Raw genomic sequence first — 26067 nt, 5'->3', positions numbered from 1 at the left:
ATCAATACTCACTGAACCTTCGCTTTTGGCACAGAACTATAGGGGCAGCCAGCTTCTGTCTTTAAGCAAGTTTGAATTTATGTATAAACAAATATACATAAATAATAGAAACAAAGATACATAATAATAGAAACCAGGGTTTCACAAAGAATTTGGCATCATAACCCAGATCGTACAGAACTATATTCAGAGAAATACACAAGTATTTCCAGGGTCCTAGGGTAGGTAGGATTTATTCCATTCAAATCATCACGTCCTCAGCCTTTTTGATTAAAGTTATATATCGTTTCAGAGTCTTACTTGCTCAAATGTTTTGTTAATGAGTGTTTTTATGTCTTTCTTAATGTGTGTCCCAGCACTCCTTCCTCCACCCTCTACATTTGTGACTGTTCAACAAATCTTGCTGACCAGTTTCCTGGAGGATGCGAGTGCTGCACACGGTTTTGAAATAGGGCAGCGATGCTGTTTGGCAGAGAGGAGTGAGGCTGTGATTCGGGTTGGGGTAATGGCACATGTGATAGGTCAGAGGCGCCAGAGGGTGAGTCATGTGTGGGGGGTGACCCACTGGCTTGCTCGTAGCAATGTGCATGAGCCAGGGTGCAGTGGGGGACGGAGGCAGCGAGGTGTGGGGAGGCCTAATATACTACATGTGAAGTCAGCTGGAGGACAGAGGAGTGTGATAAGGGAAAACACAATTCTTAGTCTTTGTTTCTTTCTTTTTGCCAGTATAGGATAAAGTGCTAAGCACAGGACACGCACAAGTCATTAATTCCTTTATTTCTTATCAGTGTCTTAAAAAGCTGAAAAATATCCAAAGATAAAAATAAGTTAACTATGCATGTATTTCTAGGTTCCTGTAGGTCATAAATTTGAAGAGAAACTTAGTAGGATTATGAAATGGATTGCTGAGTTCTAAAGTATTTGTGGGAAAGTGCAGAAATTAATGATTTAGAATCCTTTAAAGCTGTTTTTTAGTTGTTTGATGTGAGTCTTATCTTTTCCACAATATTAGAAAGCTATTTAGGGCTGGGATAGGGTCATATGTGTCTTGTATATTTCCCACTGGCTGGCACAATGCCGGGAACACACTAAGCACCCAATACATGCTTATTGAAGTGAAATGAAGTAAAGGGTGCTGGAGCCCTACAATGGTGGTCGGAGCCTATCTTTTCATGGTTCATATAAAGAAATCATCCTTCACCATCATCTACTTACCATCCTTCATCATCTTCCACTTCTGTTTCAGAAACATTATTTTCAGGAGTATCAGCAATTGCTTGAGTGAGTTTAGATTTAAACTGGTTCAGCAGTGCAAGGGTCTGAAATAAGAGTAAGACTGTTAAATTTTCCGATAAGGATAAGTAGAATTTTAGAAGAGATATTTAAATTTGTTATAAAATATGCTACCAGGATGTAAAACATTTAGATAAATTTTTAACTTTAAAGGAAAATAACAAAATTGCTTTCCAGCTGCAACAGTGACTGATATTCACAAAACTTGACGTTACTTGGTTTGCATTTGCACTGACATTGTACGTCAGAGACACATGACTATTTTCTTATTTGGGGAACATAAATTTGCTTATATAAAAGACACTTAAATTTTAAAATGCATGCTGATTATAAATAGCTAACTTTTCAATGTCCACAAGACAGGGAGGTACTTCATTAAGATATGTGAAATCAAAAACAAAACACTAACCAATAGCATATTTCATTGAACAAATTTACAAAAATGTAAAAATGTTGGGGAAGGTGAAATAAATGAACACATTAACTGTTGGAAGATGGGTACACTGGAGTGATTTAGAAAGCTGCTTACATGTATTAGAAACTTTCAAATGATCATTCCCTTCGCCTCAATAATTCCAATTCTGGGAATACATGTAGAAAAAAAAATCTAAAACACCGAAAATGGCTGATGGGAAAGAAGTGAGCTGTAGCTATAGTCACACAAGTGGAAAAATGGAAACATGTTAAATGTCTATCAATAAGGAACTAGATAAATTTGGTAAAAAGCAATGAATATGCTTTTTAATATGTTATTAAAAATTCTACACATGAAGCATTACACTGTATAGTTAAGTGAAAGAAGTAGTATATAAATATCATGCTCAGTATGTTTTTTAAAAAAGGAAGCATTCCTGTGATTCTTGTTTGGCTCCATGCCCTTTGTAGGTAAGAAGAAACAAGTGCGTACAATTTTGGTAATCACATTGTCTCCTGGCTATATCTTAACAATCTCCTCCAGAATTTGAGCAGAGAACAGAAGTTAGAAAAAAGATTTTTATTCTACAGTTTAAAAAAAGGACATAATTATAAAATGGGATAAAGTACTACCTACATATAAAAATCAAGTATCTAAGATATTGATACATTGAATTCAGTACTAAAATACATTTCAAAAGGAAAAAGTTGTGTGATAATTCAGTATGTGAACAACAGGTATAATAAGGAGTCACAATAAACTGCTAGGTTTCAGAATTTATCTAGCAAATATTATTAAGACCATAGTGCATGGAAAGATTAAGTAGGTTTTGGTGATCTAGAACCTAAGCTCAATAAAGACAGGTGGTGCCAAAATAACTGCAAGACACAAAGGCAGTTACTGCTAGAAAATGATAGTGAAGCGTGCCTTGTATGTTTCTGCAAAATTTAATGCTCACATGAACAACAACTGAAAATACACACATGGCCATAGCTGTTGAAGGAGAAGAGTTTGGGGGAAAAACCTAGACATTCCTATAGAATATCCTCATAGTCATTCTGAGGGCTGCCTGGTGTATTAGGGTTTAGATATTTTACCTGTTTCTAGAGTAGTGGTTGTAGGGCAAAGCTCTTCAAACAATGTTAACAGATAAAGAAGGCATCCCTTGTTTTTAAACCTTACTCATTTAAATAAACATTTTTGCTTACCAATTTTAATTGTATTTGCTTTACAATAGGAAAAAGTTTTACAATATTAGAAAATAAAGAGAAGCAAAACAAAAATATCTATTATTATACCACTCAGAATAACCGTTGTTGACATTTTGGTATATATCCTTCACGGCGTGTTATGTGTGTTTGTGTATAGGTATGTGCTTATATACCTTCGTCTACATTATATAAATACATATCTCCATATGAATATCTCTTTATCTATCTATCTATCTATCTATCTATCTATCTATCTATCTATCTATCTATCTATCTATCTATCTATCATCTATCGCTTAAAAGTAAACTCCATCCATTTATAATGGTGGATTTTTGTACACTTGGAAATTTCTTTTCTGAGAGCATATAGAAAAATGAAAACAACGGAGAGTTCTTAGTGGAATGAAATTTTAAAACTTCCTAGCAATTTACGCTAGCACTGGATCTTTTTCCTTGAGTTGTAAGTGGCAAGGCAGTCTGTTTTTAGAGCCAGTTAATGTGCTACTGGCATTTGCTCAGAGAAGGGGTCTGTGACAAACACAAAAAAATATCCTCTTGGCCTTGCATAGCTTTATTCATTTATTCAAGATTGGGCTTTCTCTAGCTTCATTCTAAAGGCAAGAGAAGACACTAAGCAGAAAAGCAAATATCACAAAAATAATGGTGCACAACATAGGGTGAAGAAGATAGGATCTGCATGGAGGCATTTCTGTTTGGCACTCACAGGGGAATTAGTCTTCTGGCTTTTGCTGAGGGAATGCACGGCCAACCACTTACAGCATGGCTCTCCAGCACAGTGACAGAGAACCTTCCCAGTGTGGAGAAGCTGTTCTGAAGGGGCCCTGCCTTGGGAGGCTTTGTGCATGCACAGATCTACACATAAGACTCTCTCAACTGGCCTCTGTGCTTCCATCCTGCCCTGGGTCCAGTCTGTTTTTCATACTGCAGCCAGGTGGGAGGGATCTTCCCAAACCGCAAATGAAATCATAGCACTTCCTTCCTTTGATGGCTGCCCATTGCCCATAGAGAAAAATCTTAACTTATTAAATACCTTGCATGAGATGGCTTCTGCTTACCTCTCCAGCTTCATCTCTCTCTCTCATTTATTCTCCAGTCACACTTAAGATCTTTTAGTTCTTTGCAGAGATCAAAGACTTCTCATATACTGTTCCTTTTGTCTAGCCACATGTGTCCTATTCAACCTTCAAAGCTCAGCTGACAAATCGTTTTCTCATTACAGCCTTCCCAGATTCTTAGGACATCATAGTTCCCTGTACCTAACCTGTCATAATGCTCATCCTCTTTTATTGGTATTCCTGTACTTGTTTAACTGGCTCTTTTTCCTGATAGCTCAGAGAGAGGACAGATGTAGTTACCTTGTTCACCACCAAATACAGTAATTCGTACATGGTAGCTTACTTTCTTAATAATTATTTGCTGGGAGGGGAAAAAGAGGGATGCACGAATAAGAGTGATCCTTACTATCTTTGTTAGTATAGTCACTACAGTTGCTTTTCAAAGGACTTTGTGATTCCAAGAAAACAAGTTAATCATGTACTTTGGCTTAATTTTCTTTGGGGCTCCATTTCTTCTGAAAACCGTACAAATTAGTTCTTTGTAATTATAATTTCCTATACCTGACTTCTTGTTGAACTTTCCCTATGATTATCTTCATGCTGAGTACTGATGCATGATCCTTCCTTATTAGTAATTAGGTGTCATTTGTAATATTAGATTAATTTATCCAAATATGGGTGGGCTTATAAACTTTTTTTATTTTGCCTATTTCATTCATATGTCTAAAATGGCATGTTCTCACATACACACGGCAGCACCAAAATTAAAAGATTTTGGTCTGCCCTCCTAGCTCTTCAACATGAAGGGCTGCTGGGTTGCTAAGATTTATTTTATTGGTGCCGAGTGCTGCGTGTTGTGTATGACTGACTCCCAAACTGTTGAGCTAGCTTCCTATCCCTTGATTCTTGATTTCTGACAATCTTCTTAAATTACTACTTAAAGGTACAGGAATTACTTGCAATAAGCAGAATTTTGTAATATTATTCACAGTAGATGTCAACTAGTGAACCAAATGCTTTATTTACAGGCAATGTACAGTTTCAAGTGGAGCTGGCCAGTCAGTATGTGAGATGCTGGGCCAGAAGAGACCCCTTCATCATTTATAATCACCACTTCTCTATTTCATAATATTTACTTAGGCAAAGGATCTACCCGAGTATCTGATAATATGTGGCTTTACAAGGTTCCTGTGCTTGATATGGGAGTAAAAGGTTGAAACCTGCAAGTTTTAGGTTTTTTATCTATATGTCTGAAAAGAACTCTATCATTTGGACCTTTTCATGAGTGGCAACACTCCTGCCATCTCACTCCATATAAATACATCCCTTTTCATTTTTAAGAAGCAGCGCTTCCCCTGATATATAATCAAATCTGGCTCCATTAACAACACTTGAAGACAATTAAAAGGCAATGAATTACGTATGGATTTTTGCTTGTGAAATTACCTGTTCTTCCCGGGATGTTCCCTTCTGTGATTGTTGCTTCTTCAAAGTTTCATACTTTTGCTTTTCTCTCCTGTATTCTGCAATAGCACCATCTAGAGCAGTCTCTTCCTCTGAAGAATAACAGAATATTCTTAGAATAAATAGTAAAAAGGCTGTACATTCATATTTATATCTATGCTCATATCTCTGAAGAGGAGGTCAGAACCTGGGATTGGTTTTCCTCCATTTAATTAAAAAATCAAACCAATAAACTCCACCATTCCACAACTATTTCCTAGATCAGAAAGTGACTGATGTTAATTTATCACCCAATTTTATAAACATCTGTGTTATATACTGTATGATTATAGTTATTCTTGCTTGTACTTATGTAACTACAAATCACCTATCTCACTTTTACAATTAAGATTTTCCTAAAATTCAGCAATACCATTTTATATTATTGCCTTGCCTTATAAAATATAATCTTTCAATATTGGTTGATTTTTCAATTACTTGCCACTTTCGTTCCCCAGTTAAAACAATAATAATAACAACAAACAACTTCCATTTGATGGCATCATAAAATATAAATATATCTAAAAAATAAGTCAGGACAGTTACCAGAAGCAGACAAAAATAATTTTCACTAACCTACAAATTAGAAAACAAATGCATGGATTTGATCCTACAATAATTCCACATGAAGATTAATTAACATCTCGGTTCATAGAGTACAGTTTTGCCCCCCGCAAAACAAGTACTTGTACTAACATTTTACAATAACTTACATGCATACGTATTAATGAAAATCTGTGACTTAAAAAAAACACAACCTAACTCTTCTCATCTTTGGCTGGCAAACAAAAATGAGCTACATGTAACCAAGAATACCAGTAATCGTTCTGTTCAAGCCTGGGTTTGTTGCTTGCCTCTTTGTTACCTAGTTTAAAGAATATTGTTAATGTGCACTGTATTAACAACCAGCCATTTTGTTCAAGAGCTTTTCTAGTTAATAAAATTTTGAACTATGAAACAAGTAGTCTTTTCACGGTTACCTAATATCATAATTTTTATATCGATCAAAGGGTACAAAGGTTTAATTATGTGGGATAGACAAGTTCAGGAGATCTAATGTATATAGCATGATGTGTACACACACAAACACAAATGCAAATAAATTGTAATTATTTGAGATGATAAATATATTAATTAGCCTGATTATGGTAATCATTTCACAATGCCTTCTCTAGTTCTTAGTTTCCTGATATTTTTATTGCCTACTTTAAAGATATCTTTCCTCTCCTGCTGTTTTAATTTCTAGCCCAAATGAACAGGCAAACAGCTTTAGAACAGCTGTGAGGTTGGCTGGTCTTTTATTACATACATTTGTGATACCAGGATTAAGCCTTCTAAGGTTCCATCTGGACTGCATGGAAATCGTAACCCAAACACTTTAACATGGGACACATAGCCAAAAACAATGACATCTGCTGCACAAACCCAACTGTGTGAAAAATCTTGTCAACTCTATTTCCTAATGAGCATATCATATTAGCATACTTCTATTTATAGTGTGATCAACTATAAATGAGCACAGTGTATTCATTTTCATGTTTTTATTTCTCAGCAACACATGCTGAGCTGATTTCCTTAGCTCCATGTTTCAGTTTGCGAATTCTCTGTTTAGTTGTATCTAAGAAGTTTTTGAGATATAAACCGAGTCATTGATTTTAATAATTCTTTGGTTCTTTTTCAAATTCACCCACTTTTTTTTGATAGCCTTAGTTTTATCTATGATTTTTTTATTCCTTTAAAAATCTACTTAAAACATACTTGTAGTCTCTTTCAGATTGTTCTTCGGGATCCTTTTGTTATGTCTTCTGACTCTCTCCCCAGAGTGGTCATTTCTCTGTGTGTTTTCTAATGGGTAATTGTGCGTTTATCTTCAGCCATAGGAATCCTACGCACCCAGGACTGTGTAAGAATTTCTAGAGAACTTTCGCATTTGTTTCCACCAGGCCATTAAGTGGCCCCATTGGTTCAGAGCCATTTATTTTCCAAGTTAATTTCTTATGTTAGGATTCCTGTACCATATAGGTAGTTTACATTAAGGCTTTATAGCCATGCCTGGTAGAGGTTTAGAGTTTTGATTTTGATTTTTTATGACAGACCTTTTTTCCCCCTCCCACACATAGCTCTGAAAAATGACAAGCTTCTTTGTGGCCTTCCTGACCAGGTGAACAGTTTTTTTAGTTTCCACCTCTCTTGACCCAAGGCCACATCTCTATACAAGTGTGAGATTGAAAGCTCAGCTTCTTGCTATTAGAGCCTACATCTGGTTCCAATATCCCCCTGGGCAACTATAGTGTCAGCTTGCTCACTTAATGCTCTGGTTATGCTTCCTCTTTGATTCTGGTACCTAGGAATTTTCTCTTTTCTCTTCTCTTCTCTTTCAATCTCTCTTTCTCTCTCTTTGTCTCTTTTTCTCTCTCTCCCCCTCCCGCTTAGCTAAGTATTTAAATTGGGCTGTACTGTATTTTATCCAGTATTTCTATATATTTGTAGGAGAAGGAAGTTATGTGTTAACTCAGTCCATGTTGCCAGAACAGAAAGCAGTACGTTCATTTCTTATGTGCTTGAATCCCCCTGAATAAACAAAAATTGAATACGCGACATAAAACTGATTACTAAAATACACAAGGAGTTTGAAAATTTCAGTTTCTCTAAGTACAAAATGCTCTGTATTCTTTTATTCTTCTTATAAATCTCAATATACACTGGATGATAATTCATAAATAATGCAATATGATGACTATTTGACGTTAACTGAAATTTCTATAAAACATATGCTGAATAAATACGAATGAAAAATGGGGGGAAAAAGCATTTACGAAGGACCTACTATATGTTAAGCACCATGCTAAACTAAGGTGCTTTGATTATCCGTGAAGAAAGTATTTACCTATCTTGAGGGAACAGGATTGGACCACAATCAGAATATAGTAACATGGATTTGAGCCCAGGTCTGTGTGATACCAAAGGCCGACACTATGCCCTACTGTCTTCAATGAAAACTTCAAGTCAGAAAATAAAATTTAGTAACTGTCCCCCATATACCTGGCACTCTGAAAAATGCCATGCAAGATATCTAAAACATACATGATACAGACTTTTTGCTCTAGAAAGTAATCAAAAGGGTAAAATTAATATACATCTGTGAAAATAGTTAAGAAATCACCCGTTGATTATAAATGTTGAACTGCTGATTCTTGGATAGAACACCAGCCTTCTAAAGGGCTTAAAGCTTCCCTATCTTTCAGTGTTAGAAAATTTTTTAAAAAATAGCTTTTTTTGAGATAAAATCAGGTAATCTATACGAAAGGGCTTGGTGAAAGGAATGTCCAACACCACTATAACCATCAGTTTACTACTAGAGCATCCGTTTACTAGAGCACCAGCGCCAGAAGTTACCTTGAGGATTTTCTAATCTAACTTCTCAGTTTATAGGTGAGGCAACCAAGGTCCAGGTAAGTGAGGTTACTTAGCAAGCATCCACTGTGGATTAGAAGCAGAGCCTCGGCTAAAACTGGTGTTCTGACTTTTAGTTTAGGTGACAATCTGCAGTAAGACTGAATATTAAGTACTGTACTTTTGTCCCCACAGGCCATAAAGAATGCCTCTAACCTTTCCCCTAAGAGCTAGTCAGAAACTTAATCCTTGCTTCATTGATCCTTTTCATTATGAAACCTTTTTGTTCTGAGAATAAAGGGGTGAAGACTATCAATTATTGGTTACTTAGCTTATGAACCCATGGTACCCATCTACAAATTTCATTTAATAGATAAAAGGCTTATATCCTCTGCTGTCTCGGGACCAGAACTCAAGGAGTTAACATATCCAAGTAGCTACACATTCATTCATTTAAAAAAAAAAAAAAGCATATCGAGTGATTATTATATGTCAGAAACTGTAAGCCTGCTTATAAATGATTTGTTAAAAATCTGGATCCACTACTCCAAGGAAATTTTTGAAAAATTCCCATAATAAATGAAAACTTTTATATAAAGGTGATATGTTACCGATAATGAACAGAATTTGTAAAGGGACAGATTTTAATGGATATAGACAACTATCAGCGCTACTGAAATCTCATCATACATTCTGAAAGCTACAAAGTATGTTTTTATCAAACTTTATATATACCAGACCTTAAATTAATTCTAGGAAAAGTACCAGACTTGAAAATAGCTAACACGATAGCTAACATTTCAAGTACTCACTACGTGCCAGAAACTAGTACCTGAATTACTTGTTTAATCCTTATAACCAACAACCCTATGAGGAAGGCATATTATTAGTCCCAGTTTGCCAATAATGAAACGAATGCAATAGAGGTTAAATCACTTATCTCAGAGATTATAAACATTGGAATATAAACCCATGCAGTCTGGTTTTAAAGTACAACCTCTTAACCAGATTGTTTTTTTTTCTTCTTCAAGTCTGAGATACAAGAAAACTTAGAAGAAAATATTCAACTTTGACATAAAAAGGCATCGGGTCACCAACTGGTGTGGTGATGAAATAAAATCCTGTCAAAAAAAGGTCCTAAATTCCTCTCAAACTATAACAAATGGGAAGTACAGAATCCTTTATGGCTTTTTCTTGATTCTCCTTCAGTAATCATATTTTTCCCTCATGTGAACCTTTAAACACTTTGTAGCTCCTAACCACACTACATCATAACTGCCTCTTTGTCTGTACTGCCCCCTAGGCTATAAGCTCACATAGCAGAGACGATGCCCTGTTTGTGGCCTAGCATTATGCCTTCTATGCAGTATGTACTCAATAAGTAGTAGCTGAATGGACTAACGAACAGACTGATCATATTTAGGTCTTGGATTACAACAGTGTCCATAGTGGCTTCTTGCTCTTGCTAGATGGAGCAGCTCCTGGAGGGGTTTGGAGCATACAAATACTTTTTCAATAGATAATTGCCTATTAAGTTGAGTTGTAAGGAATTAAGTAATTTCTGATACTTTTTAAAGAGGTGAGAAGAGTAGAAGTCAACTTTAAGGCAGTTACCCCTGATAAAAGCCTCTGAGCACTGAGCTTCTGGGTAGAATCCCTGCAAGAGTAGCAGCTATTCACTGAGGCTTTGCCTCTCCTTGAGGAGCTACTGGGGATACACTACATATCCTCCCCCCAAGTCAGAAGGCCTGTTTTTTGGTTTGTTGTAAAAAAAAAAAAAAATCCTTTATGGAAATGATATCAATGGGAATATTCTATGACATTAAAATGAGGGCCTACATGTAATATATTCTTTATGATCATTTTTTTGGAATTATAATCCATAATATTTATTGAGTGACTATAGGTTGAATCGGTACTAATTTTATTTTAAAGGTAATCGAAAATTGTTCAGATGGTATCTTTAAAAAGTGAAGAAGAAGAAAACTGGTCTCCCTATCCAATGAAAGAACCAAAGAAAAACTTATTCACAATAAAGAAATTATTTAATGGAGGTGTCTAGATGCACACTTACAAAGACTATGCAGAAATTTAGTCAAAGATTGGGCTAAAAATATTTTTTTTCTGTACGATGAACTAAAATAAGAAGTCTACAACTTACTCATTTTATTAAGCAATTTTAATTCTCAGCGTATTTTTTATTCTACAAATTGAACAATGCTGGCTCCATCTGGTGGTCAAAATAAGCCCCTGGAGTTTCATGAAAATTGGTCAAATGTGGTTAAGTGATTTAGGGACTAGTGGGAAGTATGTCTGAACATTGAACACTGAATGTTGGCATATACTTCAACATTGACATTGATTAAATGGAATTCAGTCTACATTTACATGGAGTTTATTTCTCTTTCTCTGTTGTTCATCCTAGATTCACTGCTTCATGTTATTTTGGGTCTTAAAATAATTCTCAAAATGAAGTAACAGAATATTTTCCTCTGTCTTTTACTAGTAACAGATTTAAAAAATGTGAAGGTAACAAATTATAATACAATTATACTTATTCAAATTTTCAAGTTGTATTCCGTTTTGGAATTTAAACTATAAAAATACTCATTGGATTTTTAGCTGTATTTTCCATTAGACAGTTCCAGATAGGGTAGCTTGTCACTCTATGAAAGTTCATATCTAGGGGTTCTCTACACTTATATTCTAATGACAGCTTAATCTTAATTTTAAAATTCAGTTTAAAAGGAGTATGTCCAGATTCACAAGACAAAATATTAGTTCTAAGAAGTTCTTAGGCAGCAATGACTTGTTCATTTTATAGATGAAAAATCTAAGGTTCAGAGAGGTTAAATAATTGTGCTAAGCTGGGAATTGAAAAAAAAAAAACAACAACCAGATTTTCTGACAACCCAATATTGTTTCCTCTCTATACAGTACTATATGTCTTTTCTCATTGTAGTGCATAACTACTGTTGGTATATTTCATTACAATCTAATAATCACTTTGCAATTATACACATTTATGGTACCGTGTGACCACTTAGGAAATGGCATGAATCCTCAAAATAGATTTAATTCTCTAATTAGTTTTCTTAATTTTTACTTTTGTATTTTCCCTTAAGATATTAGAAATTTTTAAAAACTTGTTTTTAAAGCCCCACTATTATCCAAATACAAAATTTGATCTTGCTTTTTTCCAGAGCATTGTTCTGTTGAGTTTATAATTCAGATAGCAGTCATGTTGGTAATATTGTACAGTCATAATAGCACATAAATTAGTTTAAAAATGGCACACAACGTATTATATTAAAAACCAATTCAAACGAATTTAAATAAACTTGTCTAATAGAGAACTTACATCAGTAAAGACAACTTCTGAACACTAAACATTAAATCCATTTAAATTGGGCTTGTCTTATCTTTTACTAATAAATTATATAGATTCTATCTGATAAGCTTTTTAGCAGTTGTTTCTCCATTCATCTTAATAATGATCATAAAAACCAATTACAATACATGAATGATTACTGACAATTACTGAGGTACAGGATGGCTTTTCTTCTGTCAGCTGACAGCTTTCCACCTGTGAGCTGCAGTGTGTTGCTCCCGTTTGAATTTACCTCGTTCTCCCTCACACGGACCTCGGGACTAGCACAAAGGTTGATTGATGTTGCCTTCAGGTCCCTCAACAGAGCACACTTTGTACTTCTCCAGGTGGTGTGACCCACAATTCTTGTAGTTTGATGGCCACCTTGACAACACCCCTATGTTGCCCTGTCATTCTGGATGTGGCAACTACAAATTATATATACGCTGTCTTGTAGCAATAAGAAAAGAATTATAAAAGTCTTCAAGATTAAAAAGACTTCACAAAACCAATAAGCGAGACTATGAAAGAACGAATGCTGCCTAAAATTTCCTGTGACTGTGATCACCCTAGCAAATTAAACACTGCAGAAGACCTGCATTTCTAACTGTACTAAGGTAGGTTCTATTGTTTTGTAGTAAACTCATGATGTATTTTTCTCCAAATAGTTATAAAGGTTTACCAACTGGTTCAAAATAGTCCTTAAATACTTGCATGCGAGGTATGGCAGACTATCCTTTACATCCCCTAAATGGCTGAGGAAACTGAAGCAATACAGTGGCTTCTAAAATATAAGTATGACCACTACTACCGGCACCATCACCATTTTTCAGGACCTAGCACATCTGAGATGTAATTCTAAGAACTCTGCATGCTTTCTCACTTAATACTGTAACAACAGAAGGGGTATTACTATCTCTATGTTATGCATGAGGAAACAGAGGTTCAGAGAGGTTAAGTATCTTGCCGAAGGTTATATGGGTTATAAATGATAAGAGCAAGGATTCGAAATCAAGCTGTCAGACTTCAAAGCCCATGCGTTTTAAAAATTCCATTGTAATGCAAACAGTCATGGGGGAATAGGGACCCTGTTAGGTATGGGAGTGAGGAAAACGAAGACAGCTCCAGTGTTAAGTAGCTTATAGGCTGGAAAAGAGGTAAGATGTACTCTCTAACTGTGTGGTGGCACAAATGATGTAAGAGAGGTCCGGATGAAATCCATGCAGAAGAGGGAGAGGAACAGCTGGGGAGAGGCTGTGAAGAAGAAAGAAGACAAAGCCATAGCAGGTAGGAGGGACAGTCAAAAGCAAAGCATGAAGGCAACACAGTGCAGGATGCTCACGAGGAAGAGGAAAAACATTTTTGGAAAATGAGGAATGGGTGAATAAGACGGGGGATAAGGAGAATAAGATAAAAATCTGATCATGAAAGTCTCTAAGTGCCAGATCAAGGAATTTTAACTTTATTTTGGTAAGCAATGAGCAGCCATGATTTATATCTTTCAGGTCTAAACTGCAAGGAAATCATTCACAATGTTTGTGAACCTTTTATAAAACTAAATGAGGTGTGCTGAACCACCCTAGATTGTTACGTTGTTTGAACTCATTTCTAAGAATTTTTTAAAAAGGGTATTTTCTTATGGTACTGGCTTGAGTTAGTAGATAAAATGGGGGGGCAAAGTTCCAAGTTTCCTGATGCCCATACTTCTTTCAATCAATGAAAACAATGCATTCCTCAGTAGTTCAGTGAACAAGAGAACAAAGGCGGTAAGAGGGTAGAGAGGCAAAGAGGGAGTCTGACTCCCAAAAATCTTGTTGAGATTTCCACCAATTACTTTTGGAAGAAACTTTGAGAAATATCCTGGTAAAATTATTTTTCCACATCTATCAGAACATTCTAATTTAAATGTGAAAATATGTGCAATTATTTGAAGGCACCATGCCCAGTTGTTTCTGGCTGTTTACCGTCTCAGAATTTTTTACCTGCCTAGAACATGTTCTCTACTACAGGTACACAAATTCTGATTCTGACTTCACCCCTCTTCCCCAACCCCCATCTTTAATGATATCTCTAGCAAGCTAAATTTTGAGATGATGTGAGGATAGGAAAAAGGTCACCAAACCACGCTTCCTCTGAAGTTGATCTGTGTCCAAATGTGCTTTCTGGAAAATGGGGGTGGAGGGTGAGTTGGATGGGGGTCACCTTGCTCAATCTTAGTGGTATTGCTGTGAATTGTAGGCCAGCCCTCAGTCTGCTGATTCTGGCTTCCAGTTAACAGGTCATATTGCTTGTGGCTTATTTTATTTTATTTTTTAAGGAAACAATGGTTTGCAGTTTTATAGTGGAAAGAATATTGGACAGAAGAGAGGACTCCTTAAATCGACTGTTTAAGTTAGCATGAGTACTAAATATCTTTAATGCTTTGGTTTCTTCATTTGCAAAATGGAAACTATAATACTTGTTTAATCTACTTCTCAGGGCTGTTACAGAAACAAATGTAATGAGGCATGTTACAGGACTTTGTAAACTGTTCATGTTATATAAATAAAAGGTATTATTATCTGGCAGTGAATACATGGCACTGTATTTTGTCTACAAGCTACTTTATTAGTTATGGTTGCCTTCAAATGATCAAATCTCATTTGAAGAAGCAAGGAGTAGATACACTATTTTTCATTTTATTAACATACTTGTTTGAATAAAAAATATTTCTATATATTAAACCAAAATTTCAAAGCACCAATAAAACTTATAATGGAATGTGGAAAATGCTTTTGTGACGTGAATTATCAAAGTTTAATTTGTATTTCTATACATTTGGATATTCAAATGTAGCAATCTTATGCCGTTTACCTATAATTCTGAATTTGCTTAAGAATAAGCAGTATCTGCTGGTACATTGAGAGGATGGAAAATGCTTTGCTATTGCCGTCTTACACTACAGCTAATACTTGTACAAATAGTGCTTTTATGTGCCAGTCAGTATCCCAAGTGCCTATACGATAATCACTCTTTAAATAAAGTAGGGTAGTTGCTGCCACTAAAAAGATCAGGGCATTACACTTGGAAACCTATCTTTTCGGAAAACAGCTGAAAACTGGAAAAAATATGTGAGGAGTGACTGTGAGTGAGCTCTGATTGACCAGGGCACCAAAGTTGGACCCAAGAATGTGAGTTCCTTGAGGCAGGGACTTTTCCGATTTATTTGCCATTTGATGTCCAGAGTCTAGAACAGTACCTACACATTTTCAAGCATTCAATAAATATTATTTGAATGAATTAATTTTCTTTTTTTCTTTCTTTTTTTAAAAAAAACAAAACAAAAAAAACCGTAAGTGATTTTTCAGGGGAAAAAGGATCCTTAGTGAAAGGAATTGAAAGAGAATAGGGAGACAGTCGGGACAAAGCAGAGTAGGCTGCATAACTGGCTTTCCTTGTCCCGAATCTCGAAGAGCTGTAACCATCAGGTACCAGGCTTAATGTCTCTGAACATTTTTTATGTGGTATACAGCCAAACATGATCAGGAAACAATAGAAATATAATACTCATCAAGGTGATTTGTCAACTAAAGTTAGAGTCTCTGAACTCTATGTTACAAAAATACATTTGCTAGGGAAAAGAAAAAAATAATTATTTTTTTTAAGTGCCTTAGTTTTGAAATGGCATTAATTAAACCTTTAATGAAGAGGGATTATTTTGGTTTATTTGTCTGATTAATTTCATAAACTGAAATTGTTACTAAAGCAATCTTACACTTTTTCTTGCTGAGGTGGAAAATTTCTCACCCTCTTATTGTGGATTAGAACATAATTACAGACACATTCTCACTGATTAATTTTTGAAAAATCTTTGGCTTAGTCACAAAACAAAGTCAACACATTGAATGGATCGAGTTCAATATTTCGAATTAGCAACTTCACATTCTATTCCCAGCTCCGTCACTTGCTGGAGTAAAGGCGTAAGTCCACCCCACAAATGCTCTGTCTCTATTTTCTTACATGGTAAACTCAGCACTAATTATTATTGCCTTAAAGGTATGTAATGTAGTTAATTAATCAGTGTGATACACTGTTAAAAATACCCAGAATAATAAGAGTATGAAGAAGAGAAAAATAAGCAAGTCAATATTGGGAAATATTTCTGAGAAACTTACTGGATTCTATCCCAATAGTCTGCCCACCGTCTTCACCAGATACAACAGACTAGCAAAGTCTTTGACTGTGGTAAATACTACAACCATCGACTCTTCAACTACAACCCAATTGGCAAGAATAAACATAATCATTCTTCTATATATACACCTCATATGGCAACTCAACCTGTATGGAATAAACCCAAGGGACTTCTCCATGGGTTTTGTAGAAGGAAAAGTACAGAGGACTTATCTTTGATGTTGTTTTTCTATAGCAGACTCAGCCAGTCTCCTTAAGTCACAGGAAATAAATGCAGCTTATAAAAAGGAAATCAATGCAGCTATTTCCTGATTGGGATTACATGAAAGAAGCCCAAACTGTAAGGTTGCTTCTAGAGAGAAAATATAGTAATATAGTATCTAATAAACACTGTCAAATAGTAATAATAAAACTATAGACTTGAGGGAGAGGGTAAAAATGACTGCATGAAAAATTCCACCCTTTTCCACTCTGTGTTCCAAACACACAACTTGCAAGGTAAGAAAAGGTATCATGATTTCACTTATCTCCATGCATTTGCACGCATTGTATCCTCTGTCCAGAACACCTTTATTCAACTAATTTACTCACCTGAACCAGTAGCCTCAAAAATCTGTAAAAGTGAGAGGTGTCTAGTGTATAAAATGACCCACTGAGAGGTGAAAACAAAATGCTAGAATTCTGTTTACATTTTGTTGTATGTTTGAAACTATTATTATTTATTTTTGGTGTATATATGTTATATATAATACATAATACATATGAGTTACACATTTAAAAAAAACATATCTTAGAATATTCACTTTATTTTATAACCCAAATGTCCATCAACTGACAAACAGATGAACAAAATGTGGTCTAGCCATAAAATATTATTTAATTATAAAGAGGTGTGAAGTACTTGATGTATCCTACAACAGAGATGAACCTTAAAAACATTATGCCAAGTGAAAGAAGTCAGTCACAAAAGGCCACATATTATATGATTCCATTTATGTGAAATATCCAGAACAGAGAAATCTATAGAGACAGAAGATATATCAGTGATTGCCTAGGGCTGGAGGCGAGGAGGCTGACACTTTACAGCAGATAGTAAAGGCAGGGTTTCTTTTTGAGATGATGAAACTTCTAAACTTGACTGAGGTGATGGCTGAAGATGTCCATGAATATGGTAAAAACCACTGAACTCCACACTTTAAATGGCTGAACTATATGGTATATGAACTATACCTCAGCAAACTGTTTAAAATAAAATAAAAAAAACAAAAAACTTTATTCTACTGGTGTACTAAAACATTTTTTTGAAGACTACCCATTTCAATAACTGATAATTCTGCTTGGGTGAATGTATCTAGAAAGATATGTTGCCGTCTAGATTTCATTGTCTTTCCTTTGCTCCTCTAAATCTTCATGAGAATATGTACCATGCTGTATTAATATCTGGTAGTTTGTTACTTTTACCTGCTAAACTACAAACCTCATAGTCTCACCCCACACTATGAATTAAAATAATTTGCAGGTGGCTTAAGCAATTAAAAGTAAAAGTACAATAATAAAAGAACTAGAGGAAGATAGGGATTAATGTTTAAACCATCTTGACCAGAGTCCTGGGAAGCTTCAAAAAGTACTGACACCTGGACCTCACCTTGTGAGCTTTCAAATTTCCAAGTGATTCTAACGTGCAGAAAAGTTTGAGAACCATTGGTCTTGTGATGAAGGAGAGATCAAGAAAGGCATCTTAGAGAAATGATCTTAAATAATGACTTGAATATGGCGGCAAGATTCATTACATATGGAAGGCATTGCAGGAAGAGGGAGCTGTGACAGTGAAGGCTGAGATAGGAAATAGATGGTATGTAGAAAAATGCAGGCTGCACGGCACATAGGATCCACTGTGAGAGATGAGACTACTATGGCAGGCCAGGTCGAGGCCATCTAGGGCCTTCTAAGGCACGCAAAGGATTTTATCCTGGAGGAAATGAGACGCCATTAAAGAATTTTATGAAGGGGATTGACACATGATCAAGTTTGTGTTTAAGGAAAGCCACACACAGAATGTATTGGCAGGATCTGAGAGTAGCAACAGAGATCTGCTGGCAGCCTGTTAGCAGGTTGTTAAAATAACCCAACAGAAAACACATACACACACAGACACACACACACACACAAAACTGTGGTTAAAATGGTTGTGGTAGGGCATAAGGTACAAACTAGAAACTTGTAGGAAAGGCGTGGAGTTTGCAAGAGAAATGTTCAAAGAACAGATTTGTTTTAAGGATACTGTAGTACTTAGAGATCTGAATCTAATGCCATTCATTCAGAAAAATATGAGAACACTAATCCTGTGCTGACACATGATAAATGATGTTTTTCTCTAAAAATACCTCTAGGTACCTAGACAATAAAAGTTTCCAAAATAATTATCCCCGAGGTCTTGGATTTCACATTCATTTTAAGAAATCTTAAGAAAATTTTCATTTCCTAAGTAAAATAATACATTTCCTTGAGGTTGTAATTTCCACATTTACCAAGGTTCTTAAAAGAAAACTCAAATCTGAAAAAAAAAAAAATCCCCTAAACACCAACTAAGTAAAATTAAAGCTGTCTTGTACAGTACCATAAGCTCTCAAGTGAGATTTCAAAAGTCTTCCCAAACAGTAGGGCCTTGCACACATTAAAGTTAGTGGTTGTCAAAGTGAAACTGTTGTCTGATCCTATTTCATCAAAAGTACGATCCTATTTCAATAAAAAATTCATGATTTCTTCCCTATATAGGTTATTTCCTCTATGGAATCGAGGTTCTATAAACTACTGAATTATTGAACTCATTACAGAAATGAAACAGGGTAGTAGTTTTCACTGCTCTGAATCTCATGAAGTCTTATAGTTCATCTGCACACTAAATTTAGCACTTGACATACTAATAATTAATACCATTTAACTGTGACTATTGGTTATTAATACTACTTGACTATTAAATATAAAATATGTTTCATGTGAATAGTCTCGTTCTACCCAGTGGAGGCTATTTTAGAACAAGGGGGAAGAATTCTGTGGGTTTTTTCTGGGCTTAGCACAGTGTTATTAGACATTTATTCTAACCCAATGGTTTTTGAACTCTTTGGATCAAGACCTACTGTAGGAAATCTACATTTTCATCTGAAGTCTACACACATACATGTTTGGTACATAGCTAATGTGTAAAATTTTATATATAAGGTTGAACCATGTAAAATTACTGACATTGTATTATTTTATCTACAAAATAATAATTTCATATTGTTCAACAAAATAGAATGAAAAAAATTCAAAATTTCATACACTATTTACCCTTACTACATGTGATACACTCCAATGTTCTCGTCTATGCCATTCCATTAAATAAAAAACGTTGATTAATATGTAATACTGATTTTGTGATCCACCAGTGAATTACTGGCTACAATTTGAAAAACCCCACCCTAACCTCTAACCTATATGCTAAGTGTACCTCTAGCACCAGCCTTCACCTAGCAGGATGAAAGGATTCTGAAAGACTCACAAGCAGCCCAGCGCAGCGGGGTAAAGATGTAATAAGAAATACAGATGATGAAACTGCCTAGAAAAATAATCTCTACACTTAGCAGAAGTGGCAAGGATCATACTAAACGGCGGGAATTCAGAGATTGGAGATTCTGATTAAATCTTTTCTGATTTGACAGCTACACTGATCACATAATGGAATGTGATTCACATGGCTGACTAGTGATGCTCAGAATGAGGGTTAGTCCTTGGAGCACAGTGACAGGTTTTATAAGGCTCTCTCCAAAGCCCTTCCTGAATCCACTGTGTAAAAGTTTACATGTATGCCAGATTTCTCTGCATAAAGAGGGGAAGCCCATTGGGAATATTTCTGACACTTCTTTTCTTGCTTTCTAGAAGATCATCTTTATGCGAAGTGAACTGTATAACACTTCCATGCCGTATATCATTTTCTAAAAGTGAAGCTTATCCAGTTCTGTTAATAACTAGTGAAACGGTACAGATGATACCAGATTGCAGACGTACTGCTTATATTCTGATTAGGCTTTTAGCTGATTAAAAATGATGTTTATATAAAGATCTTGTACAGGTGTTTAATTATTAACCATTTTGTCAGTAAAACACAGAAAACATGATCTCTTATCCAAATGACTTAACTATGAGCAGGCAGATAGATGCTGATACAGGCATGGGCAAGTGGCACTGTCAGCACTCAGGTGCAGCTAAAGGAGACTAGACTTCAAGCTCGAGCGCAGGAATCCACACAGGCTGACATGGGAGCAGGCAGAATGCTGTTAGCCTGCTCACTGCAGCTCAAATCGTGTGCATGCATACCACCCCCTCTCATCCTTCATGTTACCAACAGCTTTATCTGATGGAACAGTGTTGACAGAACTTGAACTGGTGCCAGCCCTACTGATGAGGAACAAGGTGGAACAGTTGCTGGCTGGAGGGAATGTTTCCTTTTTAGGAAGCAGCAGTAAGATGATATATGAAAACATGGTTGGAATGGACTGTCGCAGGTTGCTGATATAAGAAATATTTTTAGTTTTTAGAAAACAATGGATCAAAGACAGTCAAATAAGTGGCCAATGTATACAAGAAGGCACTCAAACACTGAGATGAAAAGTATAAAGTAAATAATAACTGGCCACATAGATAAGCATACTAGCAACCGAATTGAGTTCTAGTCGATGCGGGATTATGTTTGGTCCTTTTACATCAGCAGATTAAGCATGAGAAGAATAGTAACGATAAGAATAAGTCCTAGTCAGCTGAGAGGCCTGACTACTTACCATGCCAACCAAAAACTACCGACAACCTATGATGCCAATATAAAAATGAGATGGAAAAGAAATTCCTTGCCTAATTGCAGGAAAGAAGTAAAACTTGAGGCAGTTAAAATTTTATAACTGTAAAAGCTTACAAGAGCAAATGGTAACAGTAGTTTCATTAACAAACATTTTTCTTAAACTTAGCATAGATGTATTCATTCTCAAGTCCAGACCAATATGAGCTAACCTCTTTCATCTGCTCCATCATCCAATTTCATGTTACAACACAAAGGCAGCCACTGTATTTTCTTCACTGAACTGTGAACCTGAATGTCTATCACTCTATTCTCCTCAAATTTTGTGAAATTGGACATGTTTATCCACAATGCAAATAATAAATGATGTCCATGATACTCGCCGATGGAGCCACAAAATCCAGAAATGCATATTGAAATGTTAAAGAGGAAATAAATCACATTCTGGACAGTTCAGTGTTAGATTATTTTATTACGTGCATTGGATAAGATGTACACATTTATGGTATATGTCTGTGTGTACCTACATAGCTGGTATACTAGTATCTCAGCATACTAGAATACTTCAAATAACTCCTTCTAGGTAAAAGAGTTTATAAATATCGTTTTCTCTACCACCTAACAAAAACAGGTGATAATCATTTCTGCTAACCTTACTTGATGGATTAAAAATAATTTTATCTAGCATTTGAAATATTTTGACTGTGGTTCTGGCTTGCATAGTTGCTGGAAGAGATAATTTGTGGTTGGGAAGAGAGGAAATGATGTGGGTAAAACATGGAGGAATCTGATGGCAAAGCAACATATTCTGCATTCCATTGTGTAAAAAGGACATACTGGCAGTAAATAAGATATCAGTAACTACTTCATTAATTATTTCAAAAGTACTTCAATCTAAGATATAGAAAAGAACAGATTCTTATATTTAATAAGTAGTGCTTGTTTTTTCATTTTGAGATGATAGGCAAAAAAAAAAACCCCTAAAACCCAGCAGATTCATAATCACTTTTCTGGAGCTAACGGCTCTCTTGGCTCACGTGCAGGTTACACAGTATTCCACAAAACCCTGTACTATATTGACTGCTACTGGTATGGACAGAAGACTGCAGTTGCTATCAGCCAATTTCAGTCCTATGAGCTGTGTTGATGCTCATGGGGAAAAAAAATCAATTAACTTATCTGAGCCACAATTTCCTTCTGTAAAATACCACTTGTTCTACCTTTCATGGGTTCTTGTAAAAGAGAAATGAGGGGAGGAGAAAAGAAAACAGGTATAACATTATTCACAGGTATGTGCTTGTGTTAGACACAGGTGATTGCCCAAGTAATAATTCTTCTATCGTCTTTTTTGCTAACAAAATCCAGATTTGGTGTAGGCAACAGAAAGCTCAGTGTCAGAGGACAAATCCTGACTGTTTTAAGCCATTTAGTTTATCTTTCATCTTTCATTTCATTCACTCATTCTCCAAATATTTTTTTGAATGACCATCACATGCCAAATACTATTCCAGTGTTAGGAAGACAATAATAAAGAAAACCTAGGAAGACAGAAACAATAAATAAGTTAAATATATAGTATACCAGAAGATGATAAGGTAATTCAGAGAAGAATGAAGTAGGGAAGGGCAATTACTGAGTGCCAAGGCGAGGTGGTCACAGAGCCTCAGTGAGAATAAGACCTGAGAAGTAATGGAATGAGTCATGTTTATATCTGGAGGAACTTCAATCCAGTCAAGATAATAGCATGTGGAAAGGCCCTGAGGCAGGGAGCACGCCAATATGTACTGAAATCAGGACAAAAGAGATTACTGTGCCAGAACAAAGTGAATTTCAAGGACACGAAATCAGAGAGGTTAAAAGAAGGTGAGGGGCACAGATTATGCAAACCCTTGTAGGCACACATAGGGTCTTTGGCATTTAAGAAATCATTGGTGGTTTAAAAAAGAAAAGGAATGACAATGTCCAACTTAGATTTTTAAAGGATCATCCTGGTTGTTATGTTGAAAATAGGCTGCCGGTGGAAACAGAGATCAGTTAGGAGACAACTGCACTATCTAGGTGGGAGATGACTGTGGCTTCCCACCAGGGTATAACAGCGGAAGTGGTCAGATTATACGAGTATATCCTGGGTTTGCTCATCAGTTTGATTGGGGGTATAAAAGAAAGAGAGGAATAAAGGGTAACTCTAAGATTAACTGAGATAGGGAAGATTTCAGGAGTAGCAGGTTTGGAAGATAAGATCAGTAGTTCAGTTTGGAACATGTTAAGATGCCTACTAAACTCTTTGGACATTATAAATATATAGATATTTAAATGATTAAAAGATTAAAGTTAAATATATGACATGAGCGAAGAAGTAAGTGTAAGAAGTATAACAGAGAAGAAACTGGAGGTCAAGTAAAGACGGTGATTCAAAGAAGAGGGAGTGAGCAGCAGTACAAAATGCTGGAGACAGATCACTTCAGAGGAGTAAGCAGCTGCCTTGTCAGGATGGAAGTGTAAGGAGTATATTTAAGAGGCAGTAGGAGGAGAGGAATTGGAAATGACAAGCATTTACATCCTTTCAAGGAGTTTTTCTGGAAACAAGGACAAAGCTAAAGGGCAGTAGCTGGAGGACGATGTGGGGACAAGAGAAGTTGTATTTATTTTTAACCGAGAAAATACTGCACGTTTGCATGCTGATGGTAAACGATCTGGCAAAGAGGGAAATTTGACGATGCAGGAGAGAAAGAAGAGGACTTGTTGTGATGTGTTCAAGGAGAGGAGAGGCAGCAGGATCTAGTGCAGCAGAGGGGGCGGTGGCCTCAGAGTAGGAACAGCTCGTCTGTAGTTACAGGACGGCCGGCACAAAAATGGCCCAGATGCAGGTGAGCTGGTAGTTGTGGTGACAGGAGTTTTCTCTCCTGATTGCTCACCGTTAAGAAATCCCCCTCCTCTTTGTCAGTGATTGGTCCAGGTCACATGTTCATTCTCAGTAGACCCAGTTTTGGCCGATGATACGTAAAGGGAAGTCTATGGTAGGGGTTTCTGGGAAAGATTTTTTTCCCCATAAAGAAAAAGGTCCAAGAGGTGAAAGGCTTTTTGCATCTACCTTTCCTTCCTGCTTTGTATGCCATTCTGCGAAGACACGATGCTTAGAGCTGCTGTAGACATCTTATGACTGTGAGGGAAAATCTACAATGGTCCAGTAACTTTGCAAATATGGGTGAAATGTGAGGTCCATTAGGACAGAGGTTTGTGTTTGTTTTTTTCCCCCCAGCTTTATTGAGGTATAACTGACAAGTGAAATTGTAAGATATTTAAAGTGTGCAATGCAAGGATAGGATATATATACGCTTACACATTGTGAAAAGATTTCAGAGGTCTTCATTTTGTTCCCTGGTATATTCAAAGTGTCCAAAGAGTGCCTGGCACATAGTACACACTCAATCAGTATTTGTTGAATAAATGAACTATGATCAATATGGAACATGTTTTACAGGAATTCACAGTTAAGTAATATACACAAGCAAATACAGAGATAATTACAGTAGCATGCTCCAAGCTGTAAGACAGGGCTACGTACAGCATGCTAGGAAGCGGAGGCAAGTTTAGCTCACTTGACTCAGAAATACAATCAACTTAGCTGACTGAAAATCAGCTCATCCCTGTTTGGATGCTAATTATAAAATGTTTTGCTCCCATATCAATATTTCCGTAACTTCTTGGATTTCTTTATAAAAATGTATAAAAATAAATATATTTTACATAATCCTTGTATTTTCCTTGGTAAGACACAAATGATCTTGGGTCACATTTGTTTTATTCATTAACTTCACTCTTTCCCCTGGTCTCCATCTTTTTTTGACCTAGGAGTACACTCATACTGATGAAACATTTTACCACAGCTATCAACAGTTTTTATAGAAAAGCATACAGGATGCCCTGTTTTAAACATTTAAGAGTTTCAATGTCTGTTTTTTTCTTCAGAAGAGTTATATTTCTATGTTCCATGCCAGCATGCTTTTTCCTCCTTTCATTTTAGCAGATACCATTATCTTTTTTTCTCTAGAATCATTTTTGTATACCTGAGTACAATGAGCTCCTTCACTATACACCAGAAGATAAAGTATTTACAATTTTATTATAGGAGCACACATGTGGCATTATATGCACAGGAATAAAATTAAAGCTGAAGTGTCCAAAGCCTGGACTAAAACCATATTTATACTGCTGAAGGCAAGAAAAATTATTTAGTCTACAGTAACAAGTAAGTAGCAGCAAAACAAATATTTGGTTGACTGTGGAAAGCCAATGTTTTCATTACTTGTTACAAGCATAAAAGCTAAAAACAGGCTGACCAAGCACATTCTGACAGCAAATAACACATGTATTCACCAATATTTTGGCGTATATAAAACTGTGACTCCTAATTTATGGATTTATATGTAATGAAGGTATAACCAACTTTGCCTTAAATATAGCATATGCTATTATGCATATACATATCTATTCATATTGCCCATTTATTTTAAAAAGAACTATTGCAAATTTTTCTTTGAGACTGGTATAAGATACAATACTTCCTTCCCTCCAAAGTACTTTAATCTAGTGTAATATACTAACAAACTTAATAATGAACTATTTATCTATTATGTAAATAACTGCTTTGATAATCTGCAACATGGGTACAAATTGCTGAATGCTTGCTATGCTAAAAAGTCTGTAATTGGTGACATATATTATTTAATCTTATAAGAAAATTAATTATTATTACTCTGATCTCACAGATAAGGAAACATACTCAGAAATGACTTGTCTAA

The 26067-nt window shown here is 35.8% G+C and overlaps 1 protein-coding gene across 3 annotated transcripts in view; it reads right to left on the bottom strand.

Annotated features, from left to right (window-relative positions):
- Positions 1 to 26067, bottom strand: part of CWC27 (CWC27 spliceosome associated cyclophilin) — a 180059-nt gene that overhangs the window by 22913 nt on the left and 131079 nt on the right. For all 3 annotated transcript variants that reach the window (XM_033110497.1, XM_033110496.1, XM_033110498.1), the window contains exons 13-14: positions 5442 to 5551; positions 1216 to 1319 (exon numbers count right to left, since the gene is read on the bottom strand). In XM_033110497.1, the coding sequence (XP_032966388.1) occupies positions 1216 to 1319; positions 5442 to 5551 (214 nt within the window). The remainder of the gene's footprint in view (positions 1 to 1215; positions 1320 to 5441; positions 5552 to 26067) is intronic.

Source organism: Rhinolophus ferrumequinum, chromosome 7 (assembly GCF_004115265.2).
Source record: "Rhinolophus ferrumequinum isolate MPI-CBG mRhiFer1 chromosome 7, mRhiFer1_v1.p, whole genome shotgun sequence".
NCBI lineage: Eukaryota > Metazoa > Chordata > Mammalia > Chiroptera > Rhinolophidae > Rhinolophus > Rhinolophus ferrumequinum.
Note: the sequence above shows the minus strand (reverse complement) of the source record. Positions and strands in the feature narration are given on the sequence as shown.